Source organism: Chelonia mydas, chromosome 6 (assembly GCF_015237465.2).
Source record: "Chelonia mydas isolate rCheMyd1 chromosome 6, rCheMyd1.pri.v2, whole genome shotgun sequence".
NCBI classification, from domain to species: Eukaryota; Metazoa; Chordata; order Testudines; family Cheloniidae; genus Chelonia; species Chelonia mydas.
The window spans coordinates 127,192,845-127,215,046 of NC_051246.2; the positions used below are offsets into that span (position 1 = coordinate 127,192,845).

A 22,202-nucleotide genomic window follows, 5' to 3' on the forward strand; every position below is an offset into this window, starting at 1 on the left:
CTGCACAGAGCTGCTCACCAAGGAGATAATGTCGCTCAGCCTGAGCATTCAGAGTAATAGCTCGCCTGCTTGACAGGAGCAAACTGAAGCGGAGAGAAGGGCTTGAGAGACCTGAAATCCTAATGCTGCAAACAGCCCCCAGGCCCAGAGCCTGCAGCTTTCACTTGGGGCAGCAGTAGTCGCCTTCCACGTCCGCCTCCATGATTGCTTGTGATTAGCAATGAAATCAACTTGTGGGTGGCTCAAGAAGTGGCTGCTGGCTTCCTACCAGACAGGTGTCCATCAGCCACCCTGCAAAGCCCACCTTTCCGGCCGCCTGTCTGTATTATTTTGTGCGTCCCCCCTTAGGGGATAGGTGCCCAGGCGTGAGATGAACTTGGCCTGCAGCCACACTATTTAGATGAGAAGAAATAATAACCCAGTCTGGCCTGGCTTGCCAGCCAGTCTGATGTGGAGTGAGCATCGGGCTGAAATTCTCTCTCCCACCCTCACCAAGGTGGATGCTCCGGGTCTGGGTTTGAGCTAAGGGGGAGGGCAGCCTGCCTGTTTGTGGTTGATGGAGAGTCTAGAGGGCTTTGCTGTCCGGGACCATATTCACTCTAGCTCCTGTGATAAACCCAGCATCCAATTCCTGTTTAGAGATTAAAATAATCTCAGGCCCAGGTGATTGCGCTCAACTTTACTTTCGCTGGGTCCCATAAAATCTCCCTGTAGCCTGTCCCGGCTGGGCTCTTATTGATTGCTTAGACTGGATTATGAGAACTCGCAGTGGTTTTGCTATTGTCTCTTCTCCTGAGCCCCCAGTTCTGCTGAGCAGAGCATGTTGACTCGGCTCAATCTGTAGCCTGTAAGGCCAGTTACCCAACCCATGCGCAGTTATTAATAATGTGACGGGCATGATCGGTCGGGCAGAACTCATGGCTTTCTGCGGTCTGGCTCGCTTGCCGAACAAACAGAATCGGGCGCGGCTTTGGCAGAGAGTTACCCTGGCATGTACCATGCATGCGCCGCTGTGTTTATGTGCGTGCCCCCGAGAGCTCTCAGCGCTTCCCTTCTAGCAGCCATCTGCACAAAGCAGGAGCGGTGTGTACAGAGGAAAGTAAACATTCTCCTTTCTGGTGTCTGTCTGGTTTGTGACGTCATATAAACGATGCTCTACTGAAATGTATGACCGGGAGTTATTCCTGGTGATTTGGTGCTATGGAAATACTCAGCATAAGTTTATAAATCATTTTGCAGGCCTCACATTAGATGAATGGTTGGGTAGGAAGCTAATTGATGGAGGGGTTGGCGGAACAAAAGCCGTTGTTCTCATGGGTGCATGGCTTCAGCAGAAGAATTGGACATGCTGGTGGGAGATAAGGTTTGTAAGCTAGGCAGCAGCTTCCCTAGCACGCTAGCTAGAGTCTGTGAACTTGGAGTCAGGAAAGGGGATGCGCTGTCCCCGTCAGGGAAGACCCTGATTTCACTGTCTCTTCCTTCCGGACAACTCCAGTTTGAACTAATAAGTTTACTGTAGGCTAAATAGATCGGATGCTTTAATTAGAATAATCTTGGTCTCTGTTACTCTGAACGGAGAGTTCTCCTGAGAACGGGGGCTGTGTTTGTACAGACCGTAGGTATGTGTTCGTACCGCACTTAGCACGATGGAGCCTGGAGCCTGACTGGAGCATCATGTGCTCCGATAATCGAACCGGTTCTCCGTGCGTTCAGGGCCTAGCAAAATGGAGCCCTGGTCTGTGATTGGGACCTATTCTGCAATACAAATAAATACCACTACATAGATCCTCATTGGAGAAGGGCTAAAGGCTAGGAATATAATTAATGCCAGTCAACGTGGCTTTATTGAAAATCGGTCTTGTCAAACCTGATTTCCTTCTTTGAGGAGATTACAGGTTTGGTTGATAAAAGTAAATACCTACATGTGATAGACTTGACTTAGGACCACACACTGTTCTGATTAAAAAATTAGCACTATCCAACATCAATAAAGCACAGGTTAAATGGATTAACATGTGCTTTGATATTGGATAGTGCTAATATTTTGAATAGATTAGGGGGCATGGATCAGCATTCACGTCACACTGCCCGTCAGTACCCGGGTCGAGCTGGGAAAGCTAATGAGCCAACCAGCAGACCCAGTTCAATGATGAGTGGGGGAGGGATAGCTCAGTGGTTCGAGCATTGGCCTGCTAAACCCAGGGTTGTGAGTTCAATCCTTGAGGGGGCCATTTAGGGATCAGGGGCAAAAATTGGGGGTTGGTCCTGCTTTGAGCAAGGGGTTGGACTAGATGACCTCCTGAGGTCCCTTCCAACCCTGAGATTCAATTCTATTCTATGAATGCTGGTCACGTGCAGCCTGAGACACATTGCGCATCCGCTAAGAAGAATGGATTAAGGTGTATCTCAAAAAGTAGCTGTCAATAGTGAATTACCATCAAATGGCCCTGTCCCTAGTGGGGTTCCACAAGGATTGGTTCTAGGCCTGACCCTGTTCAACATTTTCATCAATGCTCGGTAAATAAATATAAAATCACTGCTGTTGGACTGCAGGTGACACAAAGCCTGGCAGAATAAGCAATGGCAGGGCAGTTACGCAGAGTTGTCTGGATTGCTTGGTAAGCTGGGCTTTTTAATACAGCCAGATGCCAGGTCATACATCTAGGAACAAAGAATTCGGGCCCTGCCTGCAGAGTGGGGAACTGTCGTGGAAAGCAGTGACTCTGGAAGGGATTTTGGGAGCGTAGCAGGTGGGCAGCTCCTGGTGAGCTCCCTGCGTGGTGATGCGGCGAAAAGGGCTAATGTGATCCTTGGGTGTGCAAACGGGAGTAGGGCAGGGGAGGTGACGTTCCCTCTGCACGTGGCATCGGTGAGAGTGACACTAGAAAACGGTGTCCTCGTTTTTGAAAGGATATTGAAAAATTGGAGAGGGTGCCCAGAAGAGCCACAGACATTATTTGAAAGCGGGAGAAAATGCCTCGCAGTGGCTGACTGCGAGCCCAGTCTGTTTAGCTTTCCAAAAGGAGATTGAGAGGTGACTTGATCAGAGTGTATCTGTACCTTCACGGGGAGAAAATCCCACGTACCAAAGGGCTCTTTATTCTAGCAGAGAAAGGCAGAACAGGAACCAGTGGCTGGACTTTAAATCCAGACAAATTCAAATTTGAAATAAGGCACAACTTTTTAACCATGAGGGTGATTAACCCCTGGAACAAGCTACCAAGGGAGATGATGGATTCTCCATCCCTTGGTGTCTTGAAGTCAAGACTTGATGCCTTTCTGGATGACCTGCATTAGCCAAACACAAGTGAGAGGTCTCAATACACAGGGTAACGGGGTGACATTTAAGGGCTGTGTGGTATCCAGGAGGTCAGACTAGATGATTTATTGGTCCCTTCTGCCCTTAAAGTCTCTGAATCATCCAGAACAACGTAATGCTTTTCAAAATAGCCAGCACTGAAATAAATGAGATGATTTGTCACTGCTGAGTTCCTTAGTGTTTGTTCACTTGAAAATACTTTTTATGGATGTTTCCAGGAATCTGAGCTGAAGCTTCAGTCCTCCAGAGCAGGAGTATAAAGGGAACGGTTATTTGTAATAGCGAAGGGTTTATGCAGAAGGAAACAAGAATTAAAAAACAACATCTCACACTTAAATGTCCCGTTGCAGGCAGGGCTGGTGGAACTGCCTCTCATTAAAGCTGCCTGGCATTCCGTATTAAAACCCTGTTTTTAGTTAATTATAACGCTGCCAAATGTTAACCTGATGTCAGCTCGTACTGCAGTCGGAGGGCAGCACTCTATGTCATGTCATTCTGAGCCCGTTTCCTGAGCACGACTCGAGCCCTGATACAGCAGCATTGGCAGGAGAGCCATAAAGGTGACATGCAAAGGATTTGTGCAAAATTGGGGCTATCCCCCCTCTTTTCTGGCTTCTTTAGGATGGAGGAAAAAGGCTTGAAAGGCATAAAACGTTTGTGTTGGGCCTTTGAAACCTCAGGACCGTCAGTTCTGCCCTGCCTGGTGTGGCTGGGGGACCTCGTGAATGTCTGGATGCGTACTACGGACTGTCGGCCCCATAACTGTGGGGAGGCGGGTGCTGAATCTTTAACAAAGATGTCCCCTCTCTAAAATGTTGGTTTGCCATTGAAGTTAAAGAGATGGGAGGGAACAGAGCAAACCCTTCCTCTCTCCTTTGCTCAACGTTCACTCTCTTGGCGTGGGTGACCTAGTGATCTGACAGTATCACAAGTCAGAGGTGGCCTCCGTGTTGTGATTTGTCTCTCTGTCTCCGGCACCGGCAGGGGAGAGCCACTGAAGACTGGCCGTTGGCATTGTTCGTAGGATGTCAGAAGAGTTAATAGTGCAGGACATGTGAATGATGAGACTAGCCACAGGACAGGAGGTGCCAGTAACCGGCCCGCATCAGTGTCTGGTTGCCAGGGGGCAGACGCGATGTCGGCTAGATGTGAATGGCACAAAAACCTTGGATCGGGCTCAGCTGGTATAAATCTTTGTGTCTTGTCACTGTAAACTGAAATCACAAGGCCCCTCAGCGCTCGTCTGAATCTGTTCAGTGCTTGGAATAGCGCTGGAAAGTACATAGTGCCCTTCAGGACAGACCTTGAATCTGCTATAGACTTAACAGCTGTATTTGTAACCTCATGTTATAAAAGAGGTTTACATGCCAGAAGGGGTCTCTGTAGAACTCCATAAAGAGTTTCTGTCTGCAGCATAGAAATGTGGGGAGAGTAGACGGGCAACAGATAGAAAAAGCTTGAGTTGTCAGTAACGTGGGTGGACTTTCCTCCGGGTTCCCGTACTTGTAGAGTGGCTAGGCTGAGCATTAAATCTGTATTTCTTGTAACTCGTCTCTATTAAGTGAAGTCTGTAGTGTAAATGGTCCCAAAGTGTTGGGCTGGGGGAGCTGTACTTCCTGACTGCTTTGGATGTAGATGGCATTAAATTTTGCTGGCATTTAAGTTTAACTCCTTTCTCCTAATGTCATTTTAAAAATAAATTTTCTCTGTGTGCTTTTTTAAAACAGGGTCCCAGAGCATCTCGTGAAGAGCATAACTTGGCAGACCCTCCAAGCTGTAAACTTTTGCCATAAACACAATGTAAGTCCCATAAACACTAGCGCTGTATATCAGAGTGTTGCTTTGAAGCAGGTATAGATTCTGTTACAATCTCCCAGGTCTGGTATACTGTGTGCAGGGGAGTCAACAAGATTTTTGTCATCTTTTTATAGAAAACACCCATCTTCAGTGTTGCCACAAGCTCCGGAATATTTTATTCATTATTTAGATCCCTGAGGTTCATTGTCAGAATGATTTTATGCTAATAACTTCAGGTGAGCTTCCCACCGAAACAATAGCTTGTAGCAGTGTGTCCTTCTGTGAGAACTGTCACCAGTCGCAGCCACGTGCAGAGAACAGACCTGATATCTAGTCATTCAAGGCCTGATTCAGCACCTACTGGATTCAATGAAAGTCTTTCTATTGACTCTAGTGGGTGTTGGATCAGGCCCCGAATGAAAAGTTACAAAAGTTACACGTGCTAAGATCTGTGCTAAGGGACCAGCTAACCTCTGCTTTCGGGAGGTGGATCGTAGTGTTAGGCTGAATAAAAATTGTACAGGAAACCTAAGGCATGCTTTTAGCTCCTCGTTCGCAGCCTGGTTCAGTGAGAGAGTTGCTTATCAGAGGTGCTTCTTACTGCGAGCTTAGCTGGTATTTTTTTTTGTTTTTATTTATCTGCAGAGGGCTGATTTAAGAGGTGGGAGGGAGGCTTCTTTGGAACAAACATTTTGTTTCCACTAGTAGAACCCCGTAAGACCGAGCCACAGGAACTTGGCAGCCTGCCTAGCTGGCTTGCAGAATTTGTTGTTTTGTCTCTTTTTCTCTCTCTTCCTTTCATCCCTCCACCATTAAACTGATGGATTGTATTTGGTGCTAGTCTGCACAGTAAACCTTGCACATGTAAAGAGCTCTGTGAATGTCCATCATGCCGCTCCATTATTTCACCCTGGGCCACTTGAGTCGAATGGGGGTTGTCTAGCGATGCAGAACTATGCAGCTGAAATCGTGGCTGTGCATAGTATCTTATCCCAAGTGTGAAATGAAAGACCAGGTTGTTGTAGGACCCAGCAGGATGCTGCTTTACCAGTTGAAGAATCTTTTCATCTTCTGTTAACGATGTGTGTCGGGTTAAAGCCCATGGAGCGCTCAGCAATGGGAATGTGGCAGAATTAACCTGTTCCAGATTTAGAAACTTGCTCCTGATTCACTTGTTTGTGTTTCCAGTGCATACATCGGGATGTGAAGCCAGAAAACATCCTAATAACTAAGCATGCTGTCATTAAACTTTGTGACTTTGGATTTGCTCGCATATTAAGTAAGTGCAGGTAACTTCTTCCATGTAGTATGTGCTTTTAAAACACAAAGTGTTTGACCTGCTATTTACATTCTGTTAAGGACTCTGTCTGAGGGCAGTCCTGCCTGGAATGCCCTCTTGTGGCAGGCTATGGCACAACAAGTGCACTTGCCTCAGTTTCCCTGCCTCCATTTCCCCTCTATACAACCCATGCAAAGGAATATTCTTTCATGCAGCAAATTCAAGCTGTTTTACTCATATAAAGTTCCAAGGTCCACAAATCCCTCATAGGTTTCCCTCATAGTAAAAGCAATTCTTCACAAACCTCCCCCAGCAAAACAAGGCTACACTCACCCAGGCCTCTCTGCCCTGATTCCACCCTCCAGCACCGGCCCTCTTGTTTTCGCCTCAGCTTCTCCTAGTCAGGCTGGTTCTTCCCACAAGCCTTCTCACGAGCTCTCCTGTAACACAGCAGGGGATCCCCAGCTCTGGCCAGGCCCCGCCATCAACTTTTGGCTCTTCCCAGTGGCTCTCGGGAGCAGCCGTGAAGAGCCAGTACAGTTTCTTCCTGGGTCTCCTGTCCTCCTCAGGCAGCTCTCACCTGCCCCTCCTGACTTCCTTCAGGGACCTCTTGCCTTGGGCCAGGCGTCCTCTTTGGAGCCCAGCTGGGGTCAGCTGATGAGTCGCAAGGGCACGAGCCTTTTTCCTCTTGAAGGACCAGTGCCGCCTTGTGACAGGCGCACTTTGTCTTTGGGATACCCCCACACACATGAAAACCCTCTTGCGGTGTTGTTTGTTTCCACAGAGAACCTCCACTTAAGGCAGAGTCTTGTTATCGCAGGAGGGGCTTGGTTTGCAAAAGGGCCTCGCCCTGGGAATGGCAGCTTCGCTTGTCCCATAATAATAATAATAATCTTGTGACCCTTCGGTTTGCCCGTTTCTCCAGACAAACGACCTGGGGTTTGAGAGCTGAGAACTGGCAGCGCCCTCTCGGAGGAGTGGTGCGTAGCCTGATTTCAGGAAAATATTGTTTTGATTGCACCGGGTCATGAGCATTGCAAAGTTGGGTTCTGAATAAGTGCAGTAACCCATGTTGGTTTCTACCATGCGGTGCTGCAAGGATGACCTTCAGGACCATTACTGTAGCAGTGTCTGAGAAAGATGATAAGCAACATGCTCGTTACCTTTCCTTTAATAATTCTGATCCCAGATTTCTATTTATTTCTATCCTTCCTGACCACAATCTAGCTGGACCTAGTGATTATTACACAGACTATGTGGCTACCAGATGGTACCGGTCTCCTGAGTTACTTGTAGGAGATACTCAATATGGCCCTCCTGTGGATGTCTGGGCAATAGGCTGCGTCTTTGCAGAGTTGTTGTCAGGTGTCCCCTTGTGGCCTGGAAAATCAGATGTGGACCAGCTGTACCTAATAAGGAGAACCTTGGGTAAGTTGTCCCCGTGCAATGAGGTTTCAGCCATGTTCCTCTCTAATCATCCTGTTTAACCAATAATGGAAACAGTGCAAGTACTGGACAAACCTGATTATTATGCAAATCAGAATCCAGCCAACGCTTGTATCTTAGGAAAGCCTCCGATTATCGGTTCAGAGCCCAGATCAAAGTCCTCCTCCAGTTGTCTTGCTTTATTTCACACTCATGCAATGGTCCATGTTTGGAGTCACAGCAGGAAATGGTATGTCGGAGTACAACACAATGATCGCTGTGCAAACACACTTAGCAGTCCTGAGCTTAGCCGCAAATTGCACTTTAGAATCCCAACTGAACTGCAGCAATGAGTATGCAAATAAAGAGAAAGTAAATAACTTTTCAGCTGTCTAACTTTGTCTTGGTCACGATGGGCCTGGTCCCCACAACTCCCCCTGGAGTGAATGGGAGCACGGGTGAACCTCCGAAGAAGAAGAATGTTACTAGGGTCCCTTGTATTCTTGTTGGCTTCGGTGGCAGTTAGGTTTACCCAGCATTTCTTGGGGGCCCTGTCCCCATGCGTGTGTTTGCAAGAACATACACTCGAGGTCGCAGGTGCTGCCCAGGGGCTCCTGCAGTCTTTCTCCAGGATTTAAGTTGGTCACCCACTTGTTAAGTCATTCTAGGACACTTCCATGGACTAGGGATACGGAGGTGGTGGTGGTTTTTAATGAGCTACGTTAATAGTGGAAAAACCGGAAGATAGCCAATTCTGATTCCGTTGCATTTGTGAGTCTTTCATATTTACCTTCCAGCCATTCTCAAGAGATCAGACTTTCCCGAAGCAAATACTCACCGACAGTAAATTTTAAGTTCAGCTGTATGCTCCGAGCACACATTAGTATGTCAGGCCCTCAAACCAGCCGCTGGCCCCACATGGGCACAGGGGTTTGCCTGCATGGAGCCTGCTGCAGGATCTGCCCCTTAGAGGGCGAGGTTCAGTTAGCTACGTGGCCCAGTTTTGGGGACAGAAACTGTAGCGTGTGATTTGTGTAAATGACTAGTGCTGCAGACTGCAGGGAGCGCTTACTAGCCATCGGCAGAACCGTATTTTCGGGCAAAACTTGGGCCTGACTTGGAACGAGTAGAGCTGAGAATTTCGCCAGCTGTTCCCGAACAGGAATAAAAAGGTGAAATGAGGCAGATTATTTGTTGTGAATTATTTGCTTAAGGCCTTATCTCCCTCTCTCCTCTCCAAGGAGCCCTCCCACTGCCATTCCCCCAGGTTTAGAACAGGCCTCATGCCACTGTGTCTGGTCTTCCCAGGGCCCTGGACGAGACTCCCTATGTTCTAGTCCATGTAGATTTGTAAGCATGCCCATCACCATGGCATCTGAGCATCGTGGACCTGATTGAGAGTCCACGGGGAGGATTTCCTTTGATAGGTGTTGCTGAAGTTTGATGTGAGCCATAGTTATTTTGACAGGTTTCAGAGTAGCAGCCGTGTCAGTCTGTACCCGCAAAAAGAACAGGAGGACTTGTGGCACCTTAGAGACTAACAAATTTATTTGAGCATAAGCTTTCATGAGCTACAGCTAGCTCACAAAAGCTTATGCTCAAATAAATTGGTTAGTCTCTAAGGTGCCACAAGTCCTCCTGTTCTTTTTATAGTTATTTTGGTGTCTGTTCCCTGGACACCCCTGCTCTCCCCTTGAGCTGCATCTGCAGTAGCTGTAGCCTTTGCCATCCTTTCGATTCTTTGTTTTTATCCAGGGAAAGCATTTTTTATAGAAGCCTTTTAAAATTTATTTTAAAAAAACAACAACGTATTCCTTCTGCACCTCAAACTCTCCGGAAAATGTGAATCTCTCCCCTGTTTTCATCATCCCGTCTGGACTGCATGAAGATTTGAAACAGCCGTACTATTTCCCAGCAGTTGTGGCATCTCCGTGTCTCTGTGTAAGGACTAATTGGACTTGGGTAATTACAGTTAGGGAGAAGTCTCAGTAAAATGTATTTTGTAAAAGGGTCAGAACATCCAGAGGAAGACACTGCAAACAGTGAATGATTGTGATTCTCGCAGCTGTCTATTACTTAGCGACAAAGGCATCATTAGTCTGGTTTGGATTTAGAATTTGGGATTTTAATAGATTAGTATTCATGTGTGTCATTAGGGACACCTAAAAGTTTTAGGTGGGAATTAACCAGCTCTTACTGCTTTTGTTTCACATTGGTGTGTAATATATGGAGTGGATTCTCAGCTCCAGGAAAAAACAAACCTGCTTTTTCATATGTGATTTTTGGATAGATCAAGATTCATATTTTCTTACTGAGTAACTTAGAAAATCATGTAAAAGTCCGTTAGTCCTTTTAACAGATAAAATATATGTTATCCAATATAGGTAAAACCAATCATAGTCATGGTTTGATTGCTACAGTTTCTGGAATGCTCCCCCTTAAGCTTTAGGAAAGTTACAATTTCTTGTAAGAATGGGCTTTCAGCTCAGAAAGATTTCCTTTTGATCCAGGCTGTGGAAAGAAGACAGGTTAAGGAATGATTTGCCTTGGAGAGCTACTTGATCAAAGCTATGTTCTTACGGTGGTTTCATTACTATGTTAACCCTGGGTTAGTGGTTTGATTTTAACAGCTAGATCAATCCCAGCTGCTCTTTCATAAGTACAGGGGCTGCAGACAGGGCTTATGAAACCCTCCTGGGGAGAGCGTGGCGCTAACATATGCCTGTTACTGCATTTCAGCCCATTCTTGCCCAATGATCGTCTGTTCAGGGCTATCCAAAAGGAAGGTTATAAATATAAAATCACATTTTAATAAGAGAGTGACCATCTTCCCTAGCCTGTCCCCCTTCCAATGTTCATAAAGGAAGGGCCCATTGTCACGAACAGCATGAGCAAAGCCCCTGTCTTTGAAAGTGTTGAAACACAGCATTAATCTGAGCGCTGGGCTGGCATAACCTTTCTAGCCCCCATTGTGAACAAGGCACGTCTTACGCCAACGATGCAGGAAAGCCCAAAACAAACAGTAGCTCTTGCCAGTCATTCATTACAGCAGTGGACTCTTCCATCTTCTTCGATTTGAGCAGGGGAGTCACTGGTTGATTTGTTTTCTTAATAAATGTATACGCAGCATCTCCAGTGTTGCCTTGTGTTAGAGTACCCCGTACACAGCAGGACAGCACGGCTCGGCTTTCGAGTCCTGCAGCCTGATCGCACAGCTGTTCATGCAGCACCCTCTAGCTCTCGCACTTGGACACGCATCTCTGTTTATATTCAACCAACCAAAGACTTGTCCCTTAGAGCACTGCCAGGCCAGAGATACCAGTATTGGTGCTTTATTTATGTACAAAGTGGGCATGCCTTTGCTCTCGCACGATATGCTCCTTGCTGCTATAGTAAAGTGTCTTTTAGGCTGTGGGACTCCCAATTTGCCAGCGTGATGTAAACTGCCAAACAGTGAAGGAAAAAAACTAACCAGGCATTAATATTGAAAAATAAATACCCAAGGCAACCATGGCTTGATTGTCACTACGCACAAAGCATGGAAATTCAGACCCTGGTGGTAGCAGTGGAGATTGAAGGTTGGATCGCCTGCTCCAAAAGCACAGGCTTCTATCACTTCTGCTACAAAAGACTCTCCATTAGCTATTATCAGTATAGGGCCAATGACACACAGTTGAGCAGTTCTGATTCCATCTAGTAAAGTAGCATGAACTAGCCAATTCATTGCAACATAGTGATAGTTTTAAAAGTGATCAAGACTGTTAATCAGTGAAGTCAAGATGAATGATTAGTTTTTGTAAGTGAATGTTGTGTTAGTTCTCTTGATGCCAGGATATCTATTTAAAAATCTTCTCGAGTGTACTTTCAGCCTTGCTACAGCATAAGCTTGGAAAATGTGGGCTAGTAAAATATCTAATTCACCTGACTTGGCTTTTTATTTTTGATTAAAGGGGATCTTATTCCCAGGCATCAGCAAGTATTCAGCACTAATCAGTTCTTCAGTGGGGTGCGAATTCCAGATCCAGAGAACAAGGTGAGAGTGCCCTACACACTTAACTTGAGTCCAACACTAATCAGCAATTTGTATGCTATGCAAATGAGATGGCTGTGTTCTGGCTAGAGAAGTGTTCTTGTTTTGACTCTCCTGGGGTGTATGGTTAGGTTGTTGTTCATAGAGCTGCGTGCAGGGCTACAATTAAGCGATAACTGATTGAGATTCAAGGCATTTCCTAGGGATTAATGACCTGATGGAAGGAACTGATGGCCTGTGGCACAGCTAAAAGCCATTGATCCTGACCCGTCGGTATTCCGCATGAAAAGTGCTACACTGAGGCGATCATTGCTATTGGACACAGCAAACGCCAAACGCGGACATGTCGTAGGCCCCGATCCTGCAAAAACTGAAACATGTGCTTCACTTTAAGCATGTGAGTAGTGCCATTCAACTCATGAGCACGAGTCTTTGTAGGAGAGGTCTGCTTGGGCTTAATTTTTAAACCCGACTGGACCCAAACCCACCCAATGTGGGCCCAAGAGGGCCAAGTCATTTTCTGACCCAGGTCTGGTTCTTCCCCCAAACTTGAGTCAGTGTTGCTGCCACCTTCTGCCCATGGGGTTGGCAGCACCCCCAGCTGCGCGCCCCGCTCCTGCCAGCTGCTGCCCTCTGCTGCACTGTGTGCGCATTGCCGAGCAAGAGGTGCCCTGACTCCTTGGCGTGCTCACCCTGCAGGCTGCGCTGCATGGCGAGGTGGCGGCGGCCGGCAGGAGCAGGACACGCAGCCGCTGCTGTGCCGACCCCACAGGCAGGAGGAGGGAAGCCGACCCAGCCCGAGCCTGAGAGGGTCAGGTTGTTTTCTGACCCAACCCGACCACAACCTGGTGTTTGCAGTGGGGTCCCATCAGATTTGGGTTGGGTTGGGTTGCAGAACTCTACTTTGTAGGGTCAGGCCAACAGAAACCAGAGATGGAAAAGCCCCTTGTTACCAGCTCTGCTTGTCCCTCTGCTTGTTTGGGATTGTTCCCTGCAGTATGTACTTGAAAGTCTGTCCAGTCCAGTGTTCAGTGACCCAAAGAGGGCTCTTGCCATATCCACTGGGAGGCTGTTTTTTAGGTGACTTTAGCTCAGTCATGTCTTGTTTGGTTGGTTTTTTAATCTGATCGGTTTAAACTTTCCTTTGATCATTTTTATCCTCTCACCCCTAATCTGACTCACTCAGACCTCTAAACAATTCCTCTTCTTGGTGTTTATTTGCATCTGATACTTGCAGATGGTTCTTATTCCATCTTAGTTATTGTTATACGATCAATACATGTGTAATTACTTTAATATTTTCTCATGGTTTAATCCTCAGAGACTTTTGTTATTTTGTTGTTCCTTGTCTTTAATCCTCTATAAAATTCCTTTCAGTTTATCTAACACTGGATATACTGGATTCAGATCATCATGAGCCATGACTGCAGAAAAATGTGGGTGCCAGGAGCAAACAGAACAAAACAATAAGCAAATCGTTATTCAATCAGTGTGTGTTTATTCGGTAACTGTGTACTCAAGTATATTTAAAATGCCGTTGATTGTGAAATAGGCTGAGTTGGAAGTGAAAAGAGATGATGAATGCATCATGTGTAGGGCCCTACCATATTCCTGGCCATGAAAAATGCATTACAGACCATGAAATCTGGTCTCCCTTCCGGGATGGGCGGCCGGAGAGTGGCGGCTGCTGACTAAGGGCCCAGCTCTGCAGGCAGCAGGGCAGAAGTAAGGGTGGCAATATCCTATCAGGCCATCCTAACTTCTGCACTGCTGCTGGCAGAGGCTCTGCCTTCAGAGCTGGGCTCCCAGGGCCAGCAGCCGCCGCTCTCCAGCTGCCCAGCTCTGAAAGCAGCACCATCACCACCAGCAGCGCAGAAGCAAGGGTGGCAGTACCGCAACCCCCCCTACAATAACCTTGTGACCCCCCCCCCAACTCCTTTTTGGGTCAGGACTCCTACAATTACAACACTGTGAAATTTCAGATTTAAATAGCTGAACTCATGACATTTCTGATTTTTAAAATCCGATGACTGTGAATTTGACCGAAATGGACCATGAATTTGGTAGGGCCCTAATCATGTGGTGTGGAAAGCACGTTCGTGATGACACCCTGATAATTGAAACAGTTACTAATGTAAATATACTTTTGCCCCCCCAGGAGCCACTAGAATTGAAATTCCCTAACATTTCATATCCTGCGCTAGGACTAATGAAGGTAAGCGAAGTACAGACTGTGGTGAAGTACTGCGTTCACACTTAATCTCTGTGTAGATTATCCAAGAGAAGGATAATTCAGTGTAAGCTGCCTGCGTGTGTGACATGGCTTGGGGAATTCTGTGTTGACTCTTAACCCTGGAAAACCCGGACTCCAAGGATCCATTAAAAAAACCCCAGAGCCCACAGATGTTCATTAAAACCAGCTGCTTTTAACGTCTGTAATGTTGTAATGCCACTGAACACAAAAAGACCACCTGTGTGATCCTTAGCTGTATGACGTTTGCGTAGGGCTGCCTTCATATGGACCCTGCTGAGAGGCTCACATGTGAACAGTTACTGCAACATCCATACTTTGACAGCATGAGGGAAACAGGAGATTTGGGAAGGGAACATGAAAAAGCTACCCGGAAACCAACCCGGACAACTCGAAAGCACATGCCAGGGGTAAGATTTACTTTGTAGTGTTCAATGCCCCATAGCCTCAGGTAGGAGCTTGTTTCCCTTTTGTAGCTTCCAGCAGGTGGAGCTGGAGTTCTTACACCTGCAGTTTTCAGGGAGATGAGGATCCCCCCAGATCAGACCAGCAGTGGGCTGCAGAAATGGGTGGTTCTGACTTGTAACCCAAGAAGACAATTGCCTGCCTTGCTAACAAGCCAGCCCAGTGCAATCTGAACTTTAGGCCAGATCTTCACTGAGACACTGAGGGGTGAACAGGAGACAAGTGTAATTAGCCAGAGCCAGTTAGAAATGAAGATGCCTGACGGAACGCTGTCATGAGAGTTATTAGATTCAGACTAGCTCATGCTCTCTTGCTTTGCGGGGTAAGCTCTTTGCACAACCCAGGGGCTCCTTGCATCCCTCCCCCACAAGCTTCCTGTGTGCCACCCTCCTCTATTTCAGGGACTCCCTGAAACTATTCCCACCCCCTCCTGCCCCCGGAACAGAGGCTCTGTGCCCTCCCTACCATCATACTCATTTCTTTCTGCCTGGGAGATAAGTCATTCAAGGTGTCAGCATTTGAAACTGTACTGGAGGCCAGGCAGAGCTGAGATGGGGATGGTGGTGATGCTGGTAGGTGTAAGAGCTGCCATCAGCTGGCTTGTCTCTCTATAGACAATTGCGGAGATGATTGAAACTGCTGGCTCTACTAACTAGGTGCCAGGGCTCTGTGTCCGCTCTCCCCGCTTCCCTTTCCTCCTTCCAGTTTCTGATTTTTACCAAAATCACTAGTGTTCTGCCCCTTGGTGCCTAGACCATTCGCTGACATTTTGGAATTCGTCAGATGTGGCATTCCAAAGGGCTTGCAATACATATGCACAAAGAGAGAAATGCCGTCAAGCCAAGTGTCTGGATCTTTGCTTCGCTCGGCCAATAAAACTGCACACCCTGAATAAACGCTGACGTACCAAATGCAGCCGCCTCTCTGCTTGGCAACACAGGTTGCCATGAACACATCACCCAGGCGTTCTGATCGCTACACTGGCTTCCTGTTGAAATGCAGTACAGCCCAAGGTCTCTAATATTGATGCTGTCAGTCCTCCAAGGGATTTGCACTAGCCATCTGTGAGTTCATCTTTCCTTCTGACCTTCCGCAACAGCTGTATTCCACTGGAACAGCCACACTGGGTCACACCAAGGGTCCATCTAGCCCAGTATCCTGTCTTCCGACAGTGGCTAATGCCAAATGATCCAGAAGGAATGAACAGAACAGGGCAATCATCAAATGATTCCCTGTCGTCCACTCCCAACTTCTGGCAGTCAGAGGCTACGGATTCCCAGAGGATTGGGTTGCATCCCTGATCATTTTAGTTCATAGCCATTGCTAGACTGATCCTTCATGAATGTATCTAATTCTCTTTTGAACCGCATTATAGTTTTGGCCTTCACAACATCCCCTGGCAACTAGTTTCACAGGTTGACTGTGAATTGTGTGAAGTTCTTGCTTTTGTTTGTTTTAACTTGTGGCCTATTAATTTCATTGGGTGACACCTGAGTCCTCTGTTATGTGAAGGAGTAAATAAACTTCCTTATTTACTTTCTCCACACTAGTCATGATTTTATAGACCTTTATCATATAGTCGTCTCTTTTCCAAGCTGAAAAGTCCCAGTCTTATTAATCTCTCCTCATATGGAAGCTGTTCCATACCTTTACAAATTTTTGTTGCCCGTCTCTCTATCTCTGCCATTTGTACTGTATCTTTTTTGAGATGGGGCGACCAGATCTGCATGCAATATTCAGGATGTGGATGTACCATGGGTTTATACAGTGGCATTATGACATTTTCTGTTTTATTACCTAGTCCCTTCCTAATGGTGCCTAACATTCTGTTCGCTTTTTTGACTGCCACCTGAACAGATGTTTTCAGAGAACGATTCACAATGACTCCAAGATCATAGAATCTCAGGAGGTCATCTAGTCCAACCCCTTGCTCAAAGCAGGACCAATCCCCAATTTTTGCCCCAGATCCCTAAATGGCTCCTCAAGGATTGAACTCATAACCCTGGGGTTAGCAGGCCAATGCACAAACCACTGAGCTATCCCTCCTCTGAGATCTCTTTCTTGAGTGGTAATGGCTAACTTAGATCCCATCATTTTGTATGTATAGTTGGGATTATTTTTTCACTTGTGCATTACTTTACATTTATCAACAATTTGTTGCCCAGTCACCCAGTTTTGTGAGATCCTTTTGTAACTCTTCAGTCTTCTTTGGACTTAACTATCTTGAGTAATTTTGTATCGTCTGGAAATGTTTCTTCCTCACTGTTTACCCCTTTTTCCAGATCATTTGTGAATATGTTGAGAAACACTGGTCCCAGTACAGATCCCTGGGGGACACCACTATTTACCTCTCTCCATTCTGAAAACTGACCAGTTATTCCAACCCTTTATTTCCTGTCTTTTAACCAGTTACTGATCCATGAGAGTATGTTCCCTCTTATCCATGACTTGCTTACTTTGCTTAAGTCTAGACCATTTGGTGAGGGACCTTCTTAAAGTCCAAGCACACTATATCCACTGGATCCCCTTGTCGACATGTTTGTTGACTCCCTCAAAGAATTCTAATAGATTGGTGAGGCATGATTTCCCTTTACAAAAGCCGTGTTGACTCTTCACCCAACAAATCTTGTTCATCTATGTGCTGATCTGTTCTGTTCTTTGCTACAGTTTTAACCCATTTGTCTGTTACTGAAGTCAGACTTACTAGCCTGTAATTGGCAGGATCACCTCTGGAGCATTTTTTAAAAATTGGTGTCATATTTGCTGTCCTCCAGTCCTCTGGTACAGAATCTGATTTAAGTGACAGGTTACATACCACACTTAGTAGTTCTTCAATTTCATATCTGAGTTCCTTCAGAACTCTTGGGTGAATACCATCTAGTCCTGGTGACTTATTACTAGGGTTGTTGATTAATCACAGTTAACCCATACAATTCTCTCAAAAAAATTAATCGTGATTCATCGCAGTTTCAATCGCACTGTCAGCCCTACTTATTACTGTTTAATGTATCAGTTTGTTCCAAAACTTCTTCTATTGACACTTCAATCTGGGACAGTTCCTCAGATTTGTCATCTAAAAAAGAATGGCTCAGATGTGGGAATTTCCCTCACATCTGCTGAAGTTAAGACTGATGGAAACAATTCATGGATCAAATCAATGCCCCTTTGTCATGTGACTGACTGATGATGATACTAGTCTTTTACCTGCCTGTCAACTCTGCTCGGTGTCCCCTTCAGGTTCCCCACTTTTGACCCTTTGACCCTCACACCTGTCCTTGTTTTTTCTGTTGCCACCCTTAATTATTTGAGTCCTGGGCCCAGTGGATCCTCCCCTTAGGCTGGGGGAGGGTCCTTTTGCCATGGGCAGACTTGCACCCATCCACCTCCCCAGAACCCAATATGAACATAAATTATTTGCTCAAGATAAATGGGTTGAGTAAAATTTTGAAGAGCTGTTGCAAGGCAAGTTGTATAATCCCATGAACAAATGCATATCTGCTCTGGGTCTCTAAATGTGCGAAGTGCAAAACTGTTTTATGTAGTGCAAATATTTTCAAATGGCTTACAGTATCATTTAGAAAATGAAATGCATAAAATTACTTCAAATTCCTGTGAAAGTATAAACTGTGATTTCTGCTTTAGTTACAGTACCTGCCTCAGTTAACCAGCAGTAACATTTTACCAGCTTTGGATAACAAGAAGTTGTATAGCAACACAAGAAAATTAAACTACCATTTCCCCAACATCTAACAAGACGGCAAGTCACTACTAAGAGAGACCTATTTATTGTTCAAAGTGCAAGCCTTCAACAGTTTCTAAAAGGAAGACTTACGGTGAAAAACTAAATTAATGGAAATTTTACAATAGGCACATAAGTGATCTCTGAAGTTAGTTTATGGTGTGTCACCATAGGGAGTTCAGAGCTGCATGCTAATCAGTATTCTATGTATAAAGGAGAACATAAGTGTTTTGTTTTTGTTTTGTGATTATATTGTGGTTCAGCATTACCAAGAACCACTGCTTACAGCATGTGACTTTAATAAACCACATTGAGTGCCTGTATTCCAGACTTTGCAGTAAAGTCAAAAGCATGCCAAATACATTTGTTTCAGAAAGTCCCATTGTGTCAAAGCATTAAAAATAATGAAAAAATATACTATATATTACACAGCACTAGATAGTTGAAACACTTATGCGTATGCATAATTTAATTCACATGAGCAGGACCAACAGTGGGACTTCCTATGTGAGTAAAGTTACTTGTGTGAGTTTGTAAGAATGGGGCTGGAGACTGTTCAGCTAATTGGAGCATTCACTCAATTGGCTGAACATGGTAAAATATATATTTTTAAGTGCAAATAACGTGTTAGGAACATTAGAAAAGCCTCAGGTAAATGTAATGGAATGCCCAATGGACTACAGCATTGTCACTGATGGCGGGGATAATAAAATAGATACACACTCTTTTAGTAAAACCTTGCTGTTGCTTTTAGGTTTCCCCTGCCTTTCCCTTTCTGGCATTACCAAGAGATTTCACTTGTTGTTTGATCAGTACCAGAAACTGCTCACCTGTGGTTTATAGTACTAGAAAGGAATGGGCAGGAAGGCCTCCTAAATATCTATACTAGGATAAATCTCATTTCTTTGTGTAATCTCAGGATGTAATACTTTATTGGTTCTGAATAAAATTAATGTAGCTCACCTTTCTATTTGTATGTCAATGTTTGATTATGGTGTATGTCTTTAATATCGGTAGTACAACCTCAGAAGTATTCACAGCTGTTTGAAGTCCAGAGAAAGTAGTATTCTTCTGAATACTATCAGAGGTCTAATGCAGTTCAAAAACTTGACATTGTTTTAGTGGGGCAGATAACCAGACATAGTCTTGTGAGGATAGATTAACGTATTTGTTTTATACTTTAATGTTCAGATAAGTGGACTAATACATTTTATATCATTTAATCTCAAGCATTGTTCCCTATGTATTTGCTTGGTTATGTCCTTTTTCAGGGGGGAAAATTAAATTTCAGTGTTTTATATAGGAATAAATCATCCAGCCTTGCATTTTTGTGATAGAACAGAGCAATTATGCTGTATAGTTAAGTAGCACGTAGGCTGTGTGTCAGATCATGGACCTGATCTTGTGAACTGTAGACTGTACTGGAGTTCCATATTCCAAGCACAATTCCTGCCATGGCCACCCTCTGAACAGTAGGAATATTGGTATTGCCACAGGATCAGCCCTGAGGTCCATCTAGTCCAGAACCTTGTGTCAGATGCTTCAGAGGAAGATGTGAGCACTCCATGGAAGGCAGATGTGAGATAATCTGCCCCTACCTCATCCTGATCTCTAATAGTCAGAGATTGGCCTAAGCCCAATAGTACAAACTGCAAGGGAACTCACAGAGCCTGATTCTGCTCTCATTTGTACTGAAGAAGTATGAGTAATTCTGTGAAAGTCAAGTTACGTCTATGTATGTAAGATCAAAAACCAGGTCCACTGATACTAGCAGGGTCCTAAGGCTCCTTCACCAGCGCTCTTGTAAGTAGGTGGAATTGCTAGTACACTTCACCTAACAGTAGATTAGTGGGACATTTCCATTTGCATCTTCTTGAAAGTGTTTTAGGCTGTTGCTTTCCCTAACAGTCTCTCTAATTTTCCCTCATCACTATACGTCACTTAATTAAATCCCAAGGCCCGTTCCAGTAGAAAAGCCCACTCACTGGTAAGGAAAAAGCTAAAGTGCAGAGACTAAAACTATCTCCTGCCATCCGCGGATTCTGTGAGAGCAGCAGCTGTAGGGGGCTACATGATAGCCTGTTTAAAAAAATTACACTGATTATATTTTTTCCCTCAAAGATTCCCCCTTCCCACTCAGCGCTCCTCTGTGGCCATATTTCTTCCTGAAGAGCCTTCTAGTTGAGTAGCAGAGTTCACTAATAGAGACACCCAGTGTTGGCATTATTATTATTTACGAAGAGTATTACCACACCACTAATGTAACCATTCATTCCTTTATTAAATCCAAAGGCCAAATGGTATTTATACAATTGCTCTAAACATGCCTAAAGCGTAAATAGTAAACAATTTACTATATCCAGACAGTAACACAACACTTATCATTTGATCAGTATACTTACAAATGGGCTAAACCCCAGGGTGCTTAGACCCATCTTGGTCAGCTCCAGCGTGGTCAGCCAATGAATCTTTTCAGAGTTTACTTTTTATGCGCTCTAACAAACAAGTGATGGCATGGCCAAGTACTGACTTTAGCTAAAAAACCAATTTGAGACAACTCATCCTTAATTCCAGATCAGACTGTATTTCTCCCCAAGGCCTTTCCTCCCTCTCTCTGCCCCTTCTCCTTGCTGACCAATAGTATTTATTTTGCATCTGGGTTCATACAGGCCCTAATTTTTGAGATGACACTGATATGTGGGGTGGGAAGGACTATGCGGGTCATTTTAAGACACAATCTCAGTCTTATTTAAAACCATCCACAGTCATCTCTGTTGGTCAGAGGCCTTTTTAGAAACCTTTCCTTATGTTTTAGTTATTCTTTGAACCAGACATCCTCCCTACTTCATTCCTTCTAGCCTTATAATTCACTATTTTCAAGCCCTTCCTTCTACTTACTAATCAGGGCTGTTCTTTAAGCTAACTTTAATTCTTTCATTTCATATTGATCCTAAAATAAATATCAGCTCAGCTTTACTGTCCCCAAATTGCTGAGCATATACCCTCCAAGATACAGGTCAGTGAGTCTTTCAGAATGGACAGGTTGTTCAAATGGGACAAACAAGGGATGTTCTCCATTCTGCTCTGCATTAAATTTGGGGCAGAAAGGATTTAAATGAAAGAGAAAAAGCAACAGGTACAACCCAGAAAAGATTCCCTGAGTAGAAGAGAGAAAAAGAAACATTCAGGGCTGTCATGAAAGAGACTGAATAGAGGTTTTCACTCTCCCCTTCTGGGAACTTTCAACACACAACTGTGGAGTTAGCAAGAACCTTGCTCCCCTGTCCTGGCAATTCCCTGCAAGCCCTTCTTTGCCCTCCCCACAGAAGCCTGGAAGGGGTTCATAAAAGCACTATAACCCTTTTGAAGGCAGACCACCTCTCTCAACTTGGCAGAAGTATAAACTATTTGTTACTAATTAAGTCATTTCATGAAGTGCACCCAAACCTGTTCAGTGGTAGGTACTAGGCCTAATTAAGCCCAAAGTGGTTTAAAGCAATAGCCGGTGCAAGGGCATCCACCAGAAAACCTGCTTCTTCACAGGACAACCGTGCTCGGCCTACCAGGTACAGTCCCTTGGAAAAGTTAAAGCCTGTCTTTGAAAAAACTACCCCAAATTTCTTTCCATTTGGATTTGACTGAAATTGGTTTTCAAGAGCGTTTACTAAAACTTCCCCATACACATTGGTAACATGTTTACAGAATTGCATTCGCTGTAGTTAAGTGAAAGCACAAATTAAGTTCAACTACATTTCATTGAGATTGATTTTTTTTTTTAAATAGCTTCAAAGCTATGGATGAGAGATCTTCTTCCATGAGGAAATATAAGCATAGTGACAACTATATAACCCACATAGTTCAAGGAGACTGAATATTATGAAATAAGACACCTCAGAA

General features: G+C 44.9%; 1 protein-coding gene across 2 annotated transcripts in view; it reads left to right on the plus strand.

The window, feature by feature from the left end:
- The window catches only part of CDKL1 (cyclin dependent kinase like 1), a 33,894-nt gene extending 14,623 nt beyond the window's left edge, over window positions 1-19,271 (plus strand). Inside the window, exons 3-9 of one of the 2 annotated variants that reach the window (XM_037901360.2) lie at window positions 5,047-5,119; window positions 6,305-6,395; window positions 7,623-7,823; window positions 11,771-11,853; window positions 14,009-14,065; window positions 14,356-14,511; window positions 18,209-19,271. In XM_037901360.2, the coding sequence (XP_037757288.1) occupies window positions 5,047-5,119; window positions 6,305-6,395; window positions 7,623-7,823; window positions 11,771-11,853; window positions 14,009-14,065; window positions 14,356-14,511; window positions 18,209-18,316 (769 nt within the window). In that variant the 3' untranslated portion in view covers window positions 18,317-19,271. The remainder of the gene's footprint in view (window positions 1-5,046; window positions 5,120-6,304; window positions 6,396-7,622; window positions 7,824-11,770; window positions 11,854-14,008; window positions 14,066-14,355; window positions 14,512-18,208) is intronic. The other variant, XM_043548538.1, reaches the window with a different exon arrangement.
- Window positions 19,272-22,202: the final 2,931 nt, after the last annotated feature.